This window comes from Centropristis striata, chromosome 14 (genome assembly GCF_030273125.1).
Source record: "Centropristis striata isolate RG_2023a ecotype Rhode Island chromosome 14, C.striata_1.0, whole genome shotgun sequence".
NCBI lineage: Eukaryota > Metazoa > Chordata > Actinopteri > Perciformes > Serranidae > Centropristis > Centropristis striata.
Window position 1 is genome coordinate 28071041 of NC_081530.1, and position 15371 is coordinate 28086411.

The following is a 15371-nucleotide window of genomic DNA, read 5'->3' on the forward strand; positions in this document are numbered from 1 at the left end:
AACCAAAACTATCAGATAAAGTACAGTATTTTCTCTGAAATGTAGTGGAGTAGAAGTATAAATTAGCAGAAAATGGCATTGTTCAAGTGACAAGTACTTCAGAATTGAACCTCAGCATAAGAGGAATATTTTACCTTTGATACAGCTACAAGAGAGTATTTCTTGCTGTGTCCCCTCAAGTGTTGAAGTCAGTTATTGCAGTAATATTGCAGTAGTAAAGAAGATTTAATTGAGTTGAAATCAAATGGAAGATAAAGACAGTATGGGAGTGAGAGACAGGGACAGACAGTATTGGAGCGAGAGACAGGGACAGAGTCAAACTGTATTGGAGCAAGAGACGGGGCAGAGGCAGTTTATGGGAGAGAGAGAGACGGGGAAAGAGAGAGAGTATGGGAGAGAGAGACAGGGACATAGACAGTATTGGGGAGAGAGACAGGGACAGAGACAGACAGTATTGGAGAGAGAGACAGGGACAGAGACAGACAGTATTGGAGAGAGAGACAGGGACAGAGTCAAACTGTATTGGAGCAAGAGACGGGACAGAGACAGTTTATGGGAGAGAGAGAGACGGGGAAAGAGAGAGAGTATGGGAGAGAGAGACAGGGACATAGACAGTATTGGAGAGAGAGACAGGAACAGAGACAGACAGTATGGGAGAGAGAGACAGGTACATAGACGAACAGTATGGGAGAGAGAGACAGGGACAGACAGACAGTATGGGAGAGAGAGACAGGGACAGAGACAGACAGTATTAGAGAGAGAGACAGGGACAGAGATAGACAGTATTGGACAGAGAGACAGGGACAGAGATAGACTGTATGGAAGACAGGGACAGAGACAGATGGTATGGTGTGTGTATATATATATATATATATATATATATATATATATATATATATATATAAAGAGAGAGAGACAGAGACAGAGAGACAGAGACAGACAGTATTGGAGAGAGAGACAGAGACAGAGACAGACAGTATTGGAGAGAGAGACAGGGACAGAGACAGACAGTATGATATAGAGAGAGAGAGACAGGGACAGAGATAGAGATGAGTGGGCTGCTGGTGAAGGGCTGGCTCTCGTGCATTCCTCGCGTGTGTGTGGGCGCGTGGCTCAGGGTTCAGAGCTGTCGGCCCTCCTCCTCCTCCTCCTCTCCTCCCCTCCTCCCCCCGAGCTCCCCCTGCTCCTCCCCTCCTCCTCCCCCCGAGCTGCCCCTGCTCCGACAGAGACAGGCAAAAGGCGGAGGAGGAGCAATGGACCTCACAGTCAACAGACACTGGGTGTGCGTACAGCAGTCGGTCGGTCGGTCGGTAGCTCCACCGGCAGCAGCCCACGGAGAGAGAAGACATCACCTCACGGTAAGCTCACGGTCTCTGTCCCCGCGAGGACATCTCCTCCACGAGCTGGTTACTCCACCGGTTGACATCGACGCCTTTTGCTGTCTTTTGAGGCTGTTTTTTGCGCCTTTTGCTTGCACTTTTGTGACATTAACCGCACCAGATCACGAGTTGAGGTGACGAGAAAACACAGTGAGTTAAGAAAATATTTTAAATTTAGCCGAAACTCCTCTAAGATGACGGTTGAATTCGGGGGTCTAACTAGCTAACTGCGCCCCGGAGCGCCGTCGCGTGTCCCCCGGGTCTGTAACGATAGCAACGCCGCTGAATGAATGATAACGGTCATTTAGGAGACAATAAACGTGTTGGTTTCTATTTCAAAGCTTAGGATGTTTAGCGCGACTTAAACGAAGAGGGCAGTTTGTAAAGGATTTTTTTCGTTTATTTTTTTATATTTCTGGTTTCGTGTGTGTTTGGTGTGTATAAATGTGAGTTTTAAGGCGATTTAAGCCGCGTATTCCGCCGTATTTATGTCGGGCAAGAGTCTTAAATAACGTTAGCGAAGTATATTGAGTTCATGTCCTCAGGGTTCATACGGATGCTTGAAATCCTTGAAAATGCTTACATTTTACTGTTGTATTTTGAAGGTTTGAAAAGTGCTTGGATTTTGGATAAAGTGCTTGAAAATGCTTGAAATTCTTACTGTATTTCTCGTGCAATCTGACTATAGATAATCACATGTTCAATGAAAAAATACTAAATTGAATATTGAGATTAGCAAACTGTACTTTTGGTTGTTAAAAGCGTAAAACCATCGCTGTTGGTATGGTTGAGTGAAATGACCCCTTTAGCATGTAAGTAGGCCTACTCATCTAAAACATGAAACAACAACCATTGTAAGATACTGGAAAAGCTTGAAAATGGACCTTGAAAGTCCTTGAAAAGTGCTTGAATTTGACCACTGAAAAACTGTATGAACCTTGTGTCCACCGTCCTCCGCGCTCCACATGCAGCTGACAGCACGGTGAAGTCCCGGAGCAGGAGGTCCACTCCCTCCCCGGGTGTAAAAATAGCCCGGTGTGTCAGCTTAGCCTGGGTCGCGGTAATGCGACACACAAACACACACTTTCAGACACGGCTCCCACCGGTCCCATCCCGAGAGTAGATCGCCCAAACCCGACCCCGCTCAGTTTGCCGGTTTGTCTCGTTATGTGGGTCAACAGGATGCCGCAAAACTTGTGCATGAAGATGACACCTGTTTGTTTTAGCCTACTTACCGCATCCTCCGTTTAAACGTGTGACACAGACAATATGCCATCAGTTTAAGAATAAGCCATAAAGAGTTGCTTAATTTTGTGTGAAACAGCCCTTTAACAGAAACACTTGCTATTGTACTGTATATGTATATGTATACGCAGAGGTTTTTTTTCTTGAGGTTTGAGTTCAGCTGCAGAGAGACACAGCTGTCGCACCCACAAGTGACTTTGGTAATAAAGCTGCGGTGGCTGCCCAGGTGCTGATGACTCAAAGGACGATGTAACCTGAATTTCTTCTCATGTGTAGCCTACTTTTTCTGTTCTTTCGGTTGTCTTAAAGTGGAGGGTGAAATAATGCATGGCCTTATTTTAACTTCCTTATTTCATGGTTTTATTTGACTGAAATATGCAGCAGCAAGAAAATAACATAAAAGTCTGTCCAGGAGGGAAATAATTCAGCTGCAAATGTAAAAAGTGCGGACACACAAGATGCAACAATATATATATATATAAACAATACAAGTGGAAACTCAAAATACCCTGTATACTGTAAGAGGGGAAAGGGAAGCAGCCCAATTACAGACTCCGGGGTAAAGCCTGCACAGATTATGGACAAACAAAGCACTGAATGCTTTGCTTTTGCCTCCAAATTTTCAATTATTATTTTAAACCACAGAGACCTGCTCTCTCGTTCTGAGTCTCTCGCTGAATCATTTCCTAATGAGCTCTGAGCTGAGGGAGAAAACATGAAATCCCCTTTTAAATTCAGCTGCAAGCTTAGAGACAAACCACAACAGCTCCTGTGACCATTGGCAGTGATGATTTCCATTTGCTGTTTGCTTTCCAAGAGATGGAAGGGTGCAGATAAAAAAGGAAGCAGTGCAGAATGTAATTAGAGATAAACATTTAAAGATTAATGTTTAAAAATACAGAAGGCAGGATAATAAACCCAAGCAAACACGGTTCAAGGGTATACGTTTGTGTTAAAAGATGCACAAACCACTGGTAATTATAGTCCTGGTATTGAAAGATACATTTTTCAGTGGTCTTAATTGCAGAATAGTACCGGGCTTAAGCACTTAGTGTAACTTGACAATGGCCATCTAAAGTAGCTTTTGGACAATTCCCTGCTGGCCTGCCTGTGTGTCAGTGTAGATGAGCCAGGCAGCTTTTGGCTGGAGAAGAAAGGTGTCCTGGTGAGTAGGTGTCTCTGAGGCTGGAGGCTTCAGGGAGAGCAGCAGATGGATGATGATGTAGCCGGTACTGGCGCTCCCTGCCTCCCGCCGCCATCCGTCACGCGCTAATGATCGTGTCACACCTTCTCCCCGGGCGGCCGGCCGCTTCTGCAGCGCTCAGCTCAAAAACTGGTAGCTCCACTCAAATCCCCTCTTCACGGCCGTCGGCTGAAAAGCCTGGAGACAGACTGTGCTGCAAGCCTCTCTATCACTAATTCTTCACTTCCCTCTTTCTCCGTCGCCTTCCTTCACCCCTCTTCACCTTTAAAGTCCCTGCAGACTCTATCCTCATCTTTCTTCATCCCCTGCTTCCCTCGCCTCCCATTCATCTTGTTTCCTCTGTAGAGCATCTGCTCCACATCATTCTTTTTCCTCTCTGTCCTGCTTATGTCATGTTCCCGTTCGCAGGTTTTGCTCTCAATTCACAGCTCTAACACAGCTCACTACCAACATGCTTTCTCTTATTTTACACACCATCTTTATTTGGTTGCAATGATTGAAGGAGATGTGTTGCTTTTTCCTTGACCCTCCCCTCTGGGAGGTCAGGGTCAGTTACAGTGGAGCTAGTCTGTTTGGCTAAAGGACAGCTCAGCAAGAACTAGCCAACAGCACATTAGGGAGTCTCCCAAGTTATTATGTCCTATAGAGTGTTTAGGTCCCTAGGCAGTATGCTGAAGCCCACCAAGCTATGGCAGCGAGATGGATCGGTTGCAGAGTTGTACCTCCTTGAATAAAATATTTTCCCCAAAATCCAAAGGTGACATCTTCAAATATATTATTTTGCCCAAAGAACAGTCTAAAATGCAAAGATACTCTATTCTCTGTTATAAAAGTCCATGAAAGCAGCTCTTTAAAAGCTGGAAATGGGAAAATTTTCTGCAATATTTACTTGAATTATTACAGAAAAATAGTTTCCCCTTTAATTTCCTATTGTTCAAATAATCAACCGAATGTTAAACGTCAAAAGGAAAAATGTGAATAGAAGTTGCCGAAGCATAAGACGAGTGATTCGTTGATCTTTACAAAATTTGACTTGATAGCCTAACAATGGCGTAGCCCTCATTGCTGAAATTAAAAAATCGAATGAAATCTTGACTTTGAAATTTAAAGTCTAATCAAATCGTGACATCCCACTTTATATCTAAAGTGCAGAATGTTTTTAACCCAGTATCATGTAGTTTTGATGATATTCCCATTATACATTTTTAAACAAACACACACAGATTTCAGGCGCCTCTCTACCATACTAAGAATATTTTTGCTGGATAGAATCACTGCTGTTGTGTATTGTGTTTCATTGAGGTGGCATGGGAAGTAAACACCACTTTGGTGGTTGCACATGGAGTGACAGAGGTTTTTTTTTTAAAAGTGCTATTATCTCCAGTCGGGTGTTAAATAACCATGTTATGGGACTCGGCATCCTCTGAGCTCGTTATTCTGTCCCAGGTGTTACAGGGATAAGTGTCCCCTTGAGCTCAGTGTTACAGCAGAATGTGTCCCCAGTGAACGCAGTTGGCCCTTCGGAAAAGGCGGTGGAATGCCACTTCCTCTTGTATGTGTGTGTCTATGTCTTTGGTCTCGGCAATATTCTCACCACTGGGATCAGAGACTCAGCTTGGCATTCTGGGAATATAAGTGCTGGCGTATCGGATGATGCTCTCCACAGCTGCTGTTTCTAAGAAAAGCTTTAGGACACACTTGCGCACACACACCAGACATGCATTCACATGAGCTACACACATGTAAAAACACAAGCAGATACAACATGCAAGCACAGGACTATATGTCACTGTCACACACACATGCACACTTACAGTAATATACTTTAAGCAGCAATTAACTGTCAAGCCAGGAGAGCATTTGGGAAGCCTAGACAGAGGTTACGCGGACACACAAGCTTAGCTACTTGATGTCATTTCCAGCAGCTTTGCTTTTATGCTCCGGCAACTGTTTGATGTGTGTGTGTGTGTGTGTGTGTGTGTGTGTGTGTGTTGTACAATGAGCGCTAACACTGTTTTTTCTCCTATGTTTTTCAATCTCTTCAGGCTATTTTCCATTGACCAGTAAAGAGCCGGCAGAGAGAGGAACAGTAGAGAAGGCGAGCACGGGCGGAGAGGATAATTGCATTTCTGGCTGCCCTGTGGGAACATGGGATATATGACCTCATCATTCACCTGTGAGGCTCTCCAGTAAACAACTCCAGATAGGTAGGAACAGCATCCGCAGACATACACAGACTCATGCAAATGCATGTAAAGCTATCTTTAAAGAGCAATAAAATATACAAATGTCGACATTGTGTGCGTAAACACACACAGCGTCATGAGTCCATGTTTTGCTTCGTTTAGAAGGATGACGGAAGCAGCTGTAGAGAGTGCACATGTCCTCCTAAAACCCTGTGATGTGACGCCATGTGATGTCATCAGCTGCCCCTCCCCACCGTCCTGCGATCAGAGGGAGAATGAGGAGTGTCGCCATGACAGTAAGAAGCAGCAGGAGCAGCAGGTGTGTGACACAAAATATTGTGTACAACATTAATAATGTGCTACATTAAAATAATGCACCAGCCACACACCCCACCACGCTTCACGTGTTCACTTTATGACAAATTGTGTCCTCACTTGCAGAAAAGCTGTAACCAGGTGCAACCAAAGAAAAAAGTTAAGGTAAGCTAAAATAATTCTGCCTCTCATTATTCATTCTTACTAAAGTTTCTTTTGCATTATACTCTGTGAACTTATATTGCTTACTTGTGTGTGTATTTCAGGCCAAAGGAAAGTTGGTGCGGAGTATGGCTGTCTGCGAGGAGTCATCATCATTTGAAGAAACCCAGGTAACACACACACACACACACACACACATTTGCCAAGATCATCTTCTAGCTCCTTAACATCACCACACTCAAATTACTTGTTTTTATTTTCCACCCTCTCAGGCATCTCCAGATGCAAACATCTCATCTAGCTGCCATGACAACGAGATAACTTCCTGTAAGGAGGAAGAACAGGAGAACAGCACAGACCCAAAGAAACCCTCACTGTCCAAAGGTGTGTGTGTGTGTGTGTGTGTGTGTGTGTGTGTGTGTGTGTGTGTGTGTGTGTGTGTGATTGATATCTCATAAAAGAGAGACAAGAGAAAGCAAATAAAATGTAATAAAATGGGATTCAGCGCCACTATTTAGATGTAGTTCTCCTGGGGTGTTTAATATTGCAGTGCGCTTTTTTGTATTTTTATTTTTATTGTCTTGTAATACATCCTGCCTGCCTGTGTTCACTCTCAGAGTCCAGTGTGGAGTACACCGACTCCACCGGCATAGACCTACACCAGTTTATTGTCGACACCCTCAACAGCAACCCCAGAGACCGAATGATGCTGCTTAAACTGGAGCAGGACATGATCGACTTTCTCACCAGCAATAGGTGTGTGTGTGTGCACGCGAAGGAGAATACATAACCTTGGGCACTCATTGAGCTATCAACCTGCTTAAACATGCTGTAATAAAACTTGTATTATAAATCCTATTAAAGACACGAATACACTATTATGAATACACTTTTATGCTAATTTAAGAAATGCTACCAGCTCATATATTATAATTCTGTCCATACAGCTTATTTAGTGTACTGATCAATATATTGAGCCAGTTATGTTAGTGTGGGTGTGTTTGAGCCACTGGGGATGAAATTGGACTGAAGCCAAAACAAACAACCAGTCTCAATCTACCTCCTTCTATCGCCTTGTCCTATCTCTCTCCTCCTCCCTCCCACCTTCTTTCGTTGCTCCCTCGTTTTCCTCTCTGCCTCTCTTTCTCTTTCTTCTCTTTCACTTGTATTTATATCCTGCCTCTCTCTTCCCACATCTCAGTTCCTTTAAGAAGTTCCCTCACATGTCGTCCTACCACCGTATGCTGGTCCATCGGGTGGCGGCCTACTTTGGCATGGAGCACAATGTAGACCAGACAGGCAAGTCTGTCATCATCAACAGGACCAGCAGCACACGCATGTAAGCATGCATAATGCATCTCCTCCTCCATGTAAAGCTTGGCCTTTTAGCGTTCATTGTGAAGTAACAGCAGTTCTTTGTCTTCAAGACCGGAGCAGCGTTTTCTGGAAGAGGTGCACAAGGACAAGACAGAAGAGATCCAGCGGTGGAAAATCATTTTGAAGAGAGACAACAGCTCAGATGACCAGGTCTGTCTGTCCTCTATCTCTATAGCTGCCTGTCTCTGCGGAGTTTCCTCTATAATTGACATTGATTGTATCCTATCAGCATTGTGACCTGTTCTCGTTTCTCTCCCTACAGACCCGACTTCACCCCTTACGGGAGAAACAAAGCAAGTCAATGGAGGAGAGAGAGGAGGAGTACCAAAGAGCACGAGACCGAATCTTCAACCAAGAGGTGAGACAGGGAGAAAGACAGAAAGGCAGTTATGACTTAGAGACATATAGGAGACTCACTAATTTCTCCGCTGTACTTTTACAGCCACCTTGCACCCAGGAGAGCGCCCATGCAGAAACCAGGTAACCTTGCCTGCAGTATATTCTCTCCATGTGCCTTTTCAGCTTTTTATATTTAGATTAGGACATTAATACATGTCTGTGTGTGTGCTGTGTGCAGGGCTGCGGAGGAGTACAATCCATATGCTGAGACCCAGAGGAGAAGGCAGCTCTTCAGGTAGAGCTCTGTCTGCACAGATGTGCAGTCATTTATCATCTTAATCTGGTCAGCCTGGCTGCAACAGAGCTTTTCAGATCATCTGCAGTGGAAACAAAATGAAGACCTAGATTTTTGTATCCCTTTAGGATACTCTGAAATCTTGATTCTAAAAACTGAAGGACATTTTTCATTGATAATTTATGTCAGTGAATCAAGGTTATAGTAGTTTTGAATGGATTTTTATTTCATGTCAGTATTTACTTTTCCCATTTCATTTTAGTTTAGTTAGTTTTCAGAGCACATTTGCTAATTTCGGGTTTGTTTCAGTTTTCAGAAGACTTGACATTCTAATGAGAGACATTGCAAAAGCTTACAACGGTTCTCATCTTTTCATTTTCATGCTACTTCAATGTCCGATGTAAAGCAATTGCTGCATAGTGTCCTGGAATGTAAAATTCAGTTTTTGAGGTTCAAGAGTTGACAGAAATGAATGTGCTTTTTGTTAGCGATGTATTATAGCTAAAATCTAAATCTAAAATTAATTTACGTTCATTCAGTTCAGTTTTAGTTTTTCTTAAAGGATGACAGTACAGTTCACTCCTTATTTTAGTCTCAGTTTTAGTCTACGATCCTATCCTTGCAGTGAATATATTCATGGCTCTCATTATGTGTGGCATACCAGCAGGTGTGGAAGCCATTTTTGTCCCCTATTCACATCCACGGCATGCAGTGATAAGGTTGTAGGATAATTCTGGATGTGCCTCACAGGGGGAGCCGTGACAGCTCAGGCTCCAGCTGGACAGGCAGCAGCAGGCAGAGTAGCACTGAGACCGACTGTCGCTATAGCAACGACCCCCGACCTTGGAGCAGCACAGATTCTGATTCGTCTTACCAATGGACGAGTCCCACCTCGAAGCCCCGCCAAGCTGCCAACCACAGCTGGGACGCACGTGGTTCAGGTGCGTCAGAATAACATTTAGAGACTTTTCAACACTTCTTTGTCGCACCTTAAAGGTGTAAATTCAGTCATCGAGTGAGGAGACACTTCACTCCTGTACCTGTGTGCAAGCAAACTTATTAGCGGATTTCATCACGACACCACACTTGGGAAAATCACTGTTTATAAATGATGCTGTCTGTTCTTTATTCAGCAGCATCTAATTAGCAAAAAGCGGTGAAAGTTCTTCTGGTGTGAAAATGTAACTCAATCTATGAACCTTCACACCATAGCTGTAAATTTTCACACAACACCTCCAGTCTTCTTTGCATACTCAAGAAAAACACGTCATTGCTAAGGGGCTGCACACACTAAGTTTTTAGCACAGGCAAGGGTGGAGTGTAGATTTATTGAAGTGGGGTTGTATGAGTTACTTATCCAAAGTCAGTGTTAGGGCTTTCACACTGACTATAGGATTATCAAGGCCAAAAAACTTCACGATAACGATATAATTGCCATATCTACAGCAAATTGAAACAAACGCACCCAATGCAATAAGTATAATTCATATTCAACTTAGTTTAATTGTGCGTTTTAGCTCTTTTTTGGCTTCTGGCTTTAACGTTAACGATAAAAATGCTTACAAGAAGTGTACAAAAAGATTAAAATTATTTAAAAGGAGCTGGTTTATTTACGCAATATAAGCATATGTATGTCATCAATATTTATTTCTTTAAATATCAGGGTTATCTATACCAGTATAGCGCAACACCTCTAGTCACTCTAGTAACTGCAGTAGACGGAGGTCGGCATGCCCTAGCAAAACAAGCTTGAACCCCTTAAAAAAAGGCCCACCTAAAAAAAAATCAATATCAGTTTAAATGTACGCTTTATTTAGAATGTTGTATTTTACCTTGCAAAATATTGGGGTTGCTGGTCTACTGCTACCTCAATTGGTTAGCTTTATTGTGTGACTTTGGTGAATCTGAGCTTAACATTTAAAACACCAAAGCCACACAATAACATAATTACACTAACCCAATGAGGCAGCGGTAGACCAGCAACACGTGTTCTCCATGGTAAAATTACTGGTTTTGTCAGTTGAGTCAGCTGACTTTGATAAGAGTGTAGATAACGGATAACAGGGCTGTCTCACGGCAAGGTAAAGCCAAAATCACCTAAATATAGCATACACTAAAACGGATATAGATTTTTTTTTAGATGGCAAAAACCATTTTGTTGTTGCTCCTGTAGCAGTACATTGCTTGACTTACTTGTTGGTGTGCCTGCCTGTTTCTCCAAACTGGCGTCGCACCAACTGCCATCTATTGTTGGTAAAACCCTTACTATGGATAAGTATCTCATACAACCCTACTTGAAAAAGCCCAAATTATCGCTTTCAAGTGTTGAAGTATGAATTTGTTATATGCTGCCATAATAAAGCTTTTCCTCTTCATTTTCTCATCTTTACTCCCTCTTCCACTTTCACTCTCTTAGGCTCCATCTCTCTTTACAGACTGCCATCCACCTGTCCCCACCCCTCCTCCCCTCCCATCCTAGATGAGCCGGCTCCTAACTCTGCCTACATAATGGAGAACGGGATCCCGCCTGGAAGCATACTAGTGAACCCACTTACTGGTACATAAGACACTAACACACACTTGCAAGTAAGATTACATGTACGACACATTCACGTTTTTTTACACTTAACCCTCTGACATCTTAGGGCAGCCTTTCCTGAATCCTGATGGGACCCCTGCTGTGTACAACCCTCCGGACAGTCAGCAGCCAATCAGGAGCCAGACTCAGCTGCAAAGCTCTCCCTCTCAGCACCAACAGCAGCAGGTAGCACACACACACACACACACACACACACACACAGCAGAAATTGTTTGATATTCCAGACATGTTCAGACTGACATACATACATGTTGCTGTTTGTGTCTTTATCTTTGTCCCCATATGTGTGTGTCTCTCTCAGGTGGTTCAGTATTCATCTGTCTCTTACACAGCCCCACAGATGTTGCCTGTCACTCCCTCACAGCCATACACCACAGTATGTATCGCTGTACAGTCTGATAACGGCTGCACATACCTATGTTTACAGTGTGCGTGTATGTTTACAGGCGTCCATGTGCGTATTGACCTCCTTTCTCTCTCTACCAACAGATTGAAGATCTCTCCTCGCAGCTTGCTCATGTAAGCTGCCAGTCGACGGGTGAAGCCCCGCCCCTCTACCCTCCCAGTCAGGGTTACATCTATGCAGCCCCTCCTCCTCCTCCCCCTCCCAACCCCACCAGCTACTGCCAACCCTCACCTCAGGTATGCACACACATGCACTTTATATTCTCATGTGCCTTTTTTGATTAAGTGCATGAAACATTTATTTTCTTGTCATGTATATTAAACCTTGCTGGTTTAGGAAAAAAAATCTGCAAACGTTCTGTATTGATTAGCTTTCAATTTTTGTTCCACAATATATGCCATTTAAAGGAAGAGTTTAAGGTAATTAATGGTAAGAATAAAGCTAGAATTTTTCATATTTTCCTATAGTTGCCTGTGTATTACTACAGCCAGTACCCTACCTCAGCTCAGCACCCATGCAAGCCTGTCTCACCCAGCCAGCACATCCACAGCCAGGCAGCACAACCAACAGGTACGTCTCACCTGTCTGTCTGTCTGTCTGTCTGTCTGTCTGTCTGTCTGTCTGTCTGTAACAGACGCAGGCCGTGGCAGTAGAGGAGGGGGCCGTTACACTGTCAGAGATGTAGTCTGAGGGTCTCACAGTGAACCGGTCTCTTTTCCTGCTGCTTCTATTCTTCGCAACGACAAACAGCGAGGAGACACACATCTCAACGCTGTCATGTGTCAGAATTTAGAGCATTTTAATGAGCAAATGTATTTGAGCACCGAACAGTCTGTCATCACCTTCTAGGCATAGTGGCTGTTAACAAAATAAACTAGAATAAATGTTTCTAATTATACAATACGCAAAGCGGCTACGTTGGAACAGAAATACAAATGACTCTATCAGCAGGACTGAATTAATGATGGAAGGAAATATGTGGATTTTCCAAGCAGTGTTTTTTGGTGCTGTTATCATTTAAGTGCAGTGTAAATACTGAATTGAAAGATTAAAATGTATCAAATGAACACCATATGAATTACAGATGTATATATATATGATTTTTATGTCAGTCTTCAAGTTAAAATAAATAATAATTCATAAGAACAGAAAAATACCCAAGTTCTTACATGTGGAGGATGGAAGTTGAAAATAATTAAAATGAGTCGATCAATTAATTTATATGTAATAAAATTTGCCAAAATAATATTCAAAATAACTATAGAATTTTTAAATTAATAAAATATGACATGAATTGATATTTCTGTTTGATTTTATTCTACTTTCCTATTTAATTTTCCCTTTTATTTATTTATTATTATAATTATAATTTTTTTTGTCAGCTTCCATACTTCCACACCAAGATAATAATAATTCAAAGAAAAAAGTCTTATTTAATTTATCAAGAAATAAACAATTTCTAAAACATTTGCCCTCTCTTTCTACGGAACAGTTTGTTACTGCTGTATCAAGGCTTCCTCTTATATACACGTCTTTATATTTGTTCTAAATAACGGCAAAACTCTCTCGTGGATCAGTTCTTATATTAACCTTTTCTAAACAAATTGCAGTGATGAAATATGTTGTTAATAATCTCTTTTATAACTGTGTGTTTGCAGCAGGTTACACCCCTGCTGTGGGGGTGCAGCAGCAGTCTTCACACCCCCAGACCCAGGCTGTGCTAGGGACCTACTCACCAATGGCCTCTCATCAGCGTAGCGTAGTTCAGGTAAACACAGAGCACCCAAAGGTCTCATTCTGCGTCAGCCTCCAGCAACTCAGCCCCCAAAAGAAGCGTTTAGCAGTTCAGAAAGTGCTTGTGGTAGCAAATTCTTCAACTTTACTTTCTTCTTTTTTTCTACAGGGAGGTGTTTCAGTGTCCTATCCCCAAAGTAAAGTTGTTGGTGAGGCAGGTTACTGCTGCGTGGTGGCCCCCCCACCCCTCCACCACGGCAGCTGCCATCCTCCCAGCTGCACCAACCTCAGCGCCCCGGCCTGGAGCGCACAGTACTGATGATGCCTCGACGGATGGAGCGATGATACACGAGTTCCTGCGTGAATTCACATGCATACACACACACACACATTCATAACATAAACACCTTTTTATCACACTCCCTCACCTACACCCGCCTTCCCCCTGACGATGCCCACAGGGTTCACACTTATAACAAGCATGCACACACACACACACACACACACACAAACACAAACACGCATAAACACGCACATATACACAGAAATGTACCACTGTACCAAAGCTTAATAGTATATATCAGAGCTGCTGTATTGAATGCATAATTTATATACACAAATGGAGTTTTATATTGATATTAAATTATATATTGTGTTCCAAGGAAATGCACTGTGTGAATAGAATAAAGTGCTGTGGCTGGATTGACAATGTCACATTTCTATATCATCTTGGCTCTTTGTTTCCTCCGATGTTAATGATGATAATACAGGCGCGGCGAGGTGCGTGCACCCGGGAATAAAGTACATTATAAGAAGACATACTTCATGTTCATAACAGTATCACATGATAATGAGAATGATGTGTGCACTGCGGGGAAGCAGAGACACGGGTTGTTAACCTACCACTGAGTTCATAAATGGGAGACGAACGTCGTTGACTTAATTTCTGAATAACAAGCAAGTGAAAGATTTTGCATTAATAGTCGATCATTAAGGGCATTAAGTTTTAGGGAATCTATTAGGAGCCAAGATGCTCACATGGTGGGAGATTTCTCACAGTCGAATTACATAAACAGCATAAACCATTGTCAGTTACTCTATCAAACCAGTGAAGGATTCTCACTGAAACATTAGCGCCCCCTCCTGCTTGAAAACTCTCAGTACACCACTGCTGTCCAACCGTGCTGCTGCAGGGCCACTGGCCTGCCAGCTTTAGGTGTCTCTTTCCTCTAACACACCTGATTCAAATGATCTGCTCGTTATCAAACAGCTGAAGCTTGTCAAAGGCTTGATGACGAGTTAAGCAGGGTTAGACAGCACTGCAGTACACTGTCCACACATAAAACAACAGGTAATTTAACAATTTGTTCATTCCCTCATTAGTTGTACAGAATGTTTCATACATAACTGATCAATTGTTAGCACATTTAGGAAGCAATTATTTGTTAATTTGAGAAGCTGGAATTAATAAAATGTAGAGGTTAGAAATGAGTGGCTGGATGTAACAAAGCGACTCAAGGTTTGTATGCAAGTTGAATATACACACAGATAAGCACACATATGCAGCGTAAATGTAAACATTTCAAAGTATATCTGTACCAAACTTAAGATTTTAGACTCATCAGAACTAAGGTTGTGGCATTTTTATCAAACTAAGTATAGTCTAGGGCAAAAATGGGTTAACAGGTTATTGAAATGTATGCAAATAGATTGACAAACTATTATTTAAAATATTTCTATCAAAGGGGAAATGGTGTACATTCAATCGTCCCTTTTTCACAGCATACATTTGAATTCATAGCAGGAAACGCACAGGTGTTACTAATAACATTAATGACCCGCTCTCTATTCAAGCGTTCATTCAGTCATGGCCGTGTGGCAGCGAGTCGTCATGCACAATAGCAGGACCCTCAAACTGAAGAAGGTACCGTAAATGGAATAAAACCACCACTAATTTTATTATTTGCACCTTTGCGTTTCCAATTGTGACATGTGAAAAGTCTGCTCAAATATACAGATCAATATCCAATTAAATTAGTCTTTACAAATGCAGAGAACAATTCCCTGCACCCTGAAGCTATGGATTAAATACCTCATACAACTTTGACAGGAAAAAAAAAATCCCAATTC

General features: G+C 42.5%; 1 protein-coding gene across 2 annotated transcripts; it reads left to right on the plus strand.

Annotated features, from left to right (window-relative positions):
- Nucleotides 1-1249: 1249 nt before the first annotated feature.
- Nucleotides 1250-13966, plus strand: arpp21 (cAMP-regulated phosphoprotein, 21). Of its 2 annotated transcripts, XM_059350718.1 has the most exons (20): nt 1250-1358; nt 5874-6035; nt 6177-6333; nt 6456-6494; nt 6596-6661; nt 6764-6875; nt 7109-7247; nt 7693-7830; nt 7919-8018; nt 8131-8226; nt 8311-8348; nt 8446-8502; nt 9253-9443; nt 10919-11059; nt 11148-11266; nt 11403-11477; nt 11591-11743; nt 11975-12077; nt 13166-13275; nt 13411-13966. In XM_059350718.1, the coding sequence occupies exons 3-20, from the start codon at nt 6181-6183 to the stop codon at nt 13558-13560; spliced, it is 1980 nt and encodes a 659-aa protein (XP_059206701.1). In that variant the 5' UTR covers nt 1250-1358; nt 5874-6035; nt 6177-6180; the 3' UTR covers nt 13561-13966. The 2 variants fall into 2 exon arrangements, with proteins under 2 accessions (XP_059206701.1, XP_059206702.1); XM_059350719.1 differs by lacking the exon at nt 11403-11477.
- The last annotated feature ends 1405 nt before the right edge of the window (nt 13967-15371 follow it).